This window comes from the organism of the source record quoted next (genome assembly GCF_019968985.1).
Source record: "MAG: Porospora cf. gigantea B chromosome Unknown PgB_NODE_8146_length_1421_cov_287.874, whole genome shotgun sequence".
Lineage (NCBI taxonomy): Eukaryota > Apicomplexa > Conoidasida > Eugregarinorida > Porosporidae > Porospora > Porospora cf. gigantea B.
In genome coordinates, this window is record NW_027179273.1 from 1 (window position 1) to 1,421 (window position 1,421).

Sequence of the window (1,421 nt, forward strand, 5' to 3'; positions counted from 1 at the left end):
TGGGCCATGTGGTCATAAAGAAAACTTCACGAAGTTGGTCGTGCGTTACCGACCAACTCCCCCCCCTCAGACCAGACTGCGGGGAGTTTTCTTCTTAATCGGCTTGATAGTCGATTCGGCTTGACGTTTCCTTTCGTCAACCGGGGTAGTGGTGGAAATCTCAGCATGAAAACGGTCGGCGATGCCTTCGAAATCCTTCGAAGGCAAGGTCCTCAGAGTTGGATCCCTCCGGAGCCACTCCCGCCATTCTTCGTGCTGGCTCGCACAGGCAGGAGGCCGGATGAACACGACGTCCTGGATATGGACGTCCCGGATTTCTCCCGTGACGAGCGACCGTACTGAGGCGGTCCTCTCGTTCTTAGAGACTGACATTACCCGGCAAGGCATGGTCCACTTCGGGGATGCCTTGGCATGCTTTCTGGCGAGCGTAGTGGTCCGTAGCAGGACCAGCTGACCGAGTTGGAACGTCGTAGGCACCCGAGTCAGAAGATTCTTCCTGGCCAAGTCGCGTTCTCGTTCCTTCTGCACCCGACTCCGTACTTCAGACCGCGTAAGCTGGAGGAGGCGAAAGCGTTCTTTTACTCCACCTGGAAACCTCCTTTGACGCCAATCTCCTTCGACCCCGACCGAGGGGTCCAGCCCAAAGGTGAGGTAGAAGGGGCTCTCTTGAGTTGAACCATGTAGAGTGGCCCGATACGAGAAGAGCGCGGAGTCCAAAGCCTCTGGGAAGGGGATTTCCCCCTGGTCGATCTGTCGTAAGAAGCTGGAAAGGCGCGGGTGGAAGGCTTCCACTATGGCGTTGCCTTCCGGGTGATACGGGGATGAGGTGAGCTGTTCACTTCCAAGATGTCTGGCTAGTCCTTCGAAGAGTCGGCTGGTGAACGCCGCTCCCTGATCAGAGATGATCACTCGAGGGACCCCAAAGCGACAGACCCAGCTCCGGAAGAAAGTGGAGGAAGTAGCCTCAGCTGACTTGTCGGAGACGATCACTGCTTCGGCCCACTTGGTATGGGAGTCAACCATAGTAAGAACGTCCCACGTCTTCCCATTGTAGGGACAGCTCCAATGATCCAGATGGACCCTCTGAAGGGGGGCTTCCAGAGGATGTGGTACCTGCAGTCCCTGTAGTCGTGAGGTGTCCGTCTTGTTTCGTGAACAGGATGGGCAGGCCGCCGGAACAAGACGATCCCGTCCCGTCGCGCGTACGCACTACCGAAGGCGCTCGGGTCATCCTTCTGCGCCACGATTATCTCCGCCAGCGTTGGAACCATTCGCTTTAGTTCCAAAGACTGCCCCAGGGGTGACGATACCCCTTCAGGGGGGGCCGTGGCGGAGTCATCCAGGCCGCCAGAGTCTGATGGTGGCAGAGGCTCCGACTCATCGACTTCATCATCAGCCCAGATCAGTTCCAAGATCCGGTT

At 57.5% G+C, this 1,421-nt stretch overlaps 1 protein-coding gene across 1 annotated transcript; it reads right to left on the bottom strand.

The window, feature by feature from the left end:
• Positions 1-66: 66 nt before the first annotated feature.
• On the bottom strand, positions 67-1,023 carry KVP17_003971 (uncharacterized protein; the record flags this gene model as incomplete). The annotated part of the gene is made up of 1 exon (XM_068521768.1): positions 67-1,023. One exon carries the CDS (start codon positions 1,021-1,023, stop codon positions 67-69), a length of 957 nt encoding a protein of 318 aa, XP_068371641.1.
• Positions 1,024-1,421: the final 398 nt, after the last annotated feature.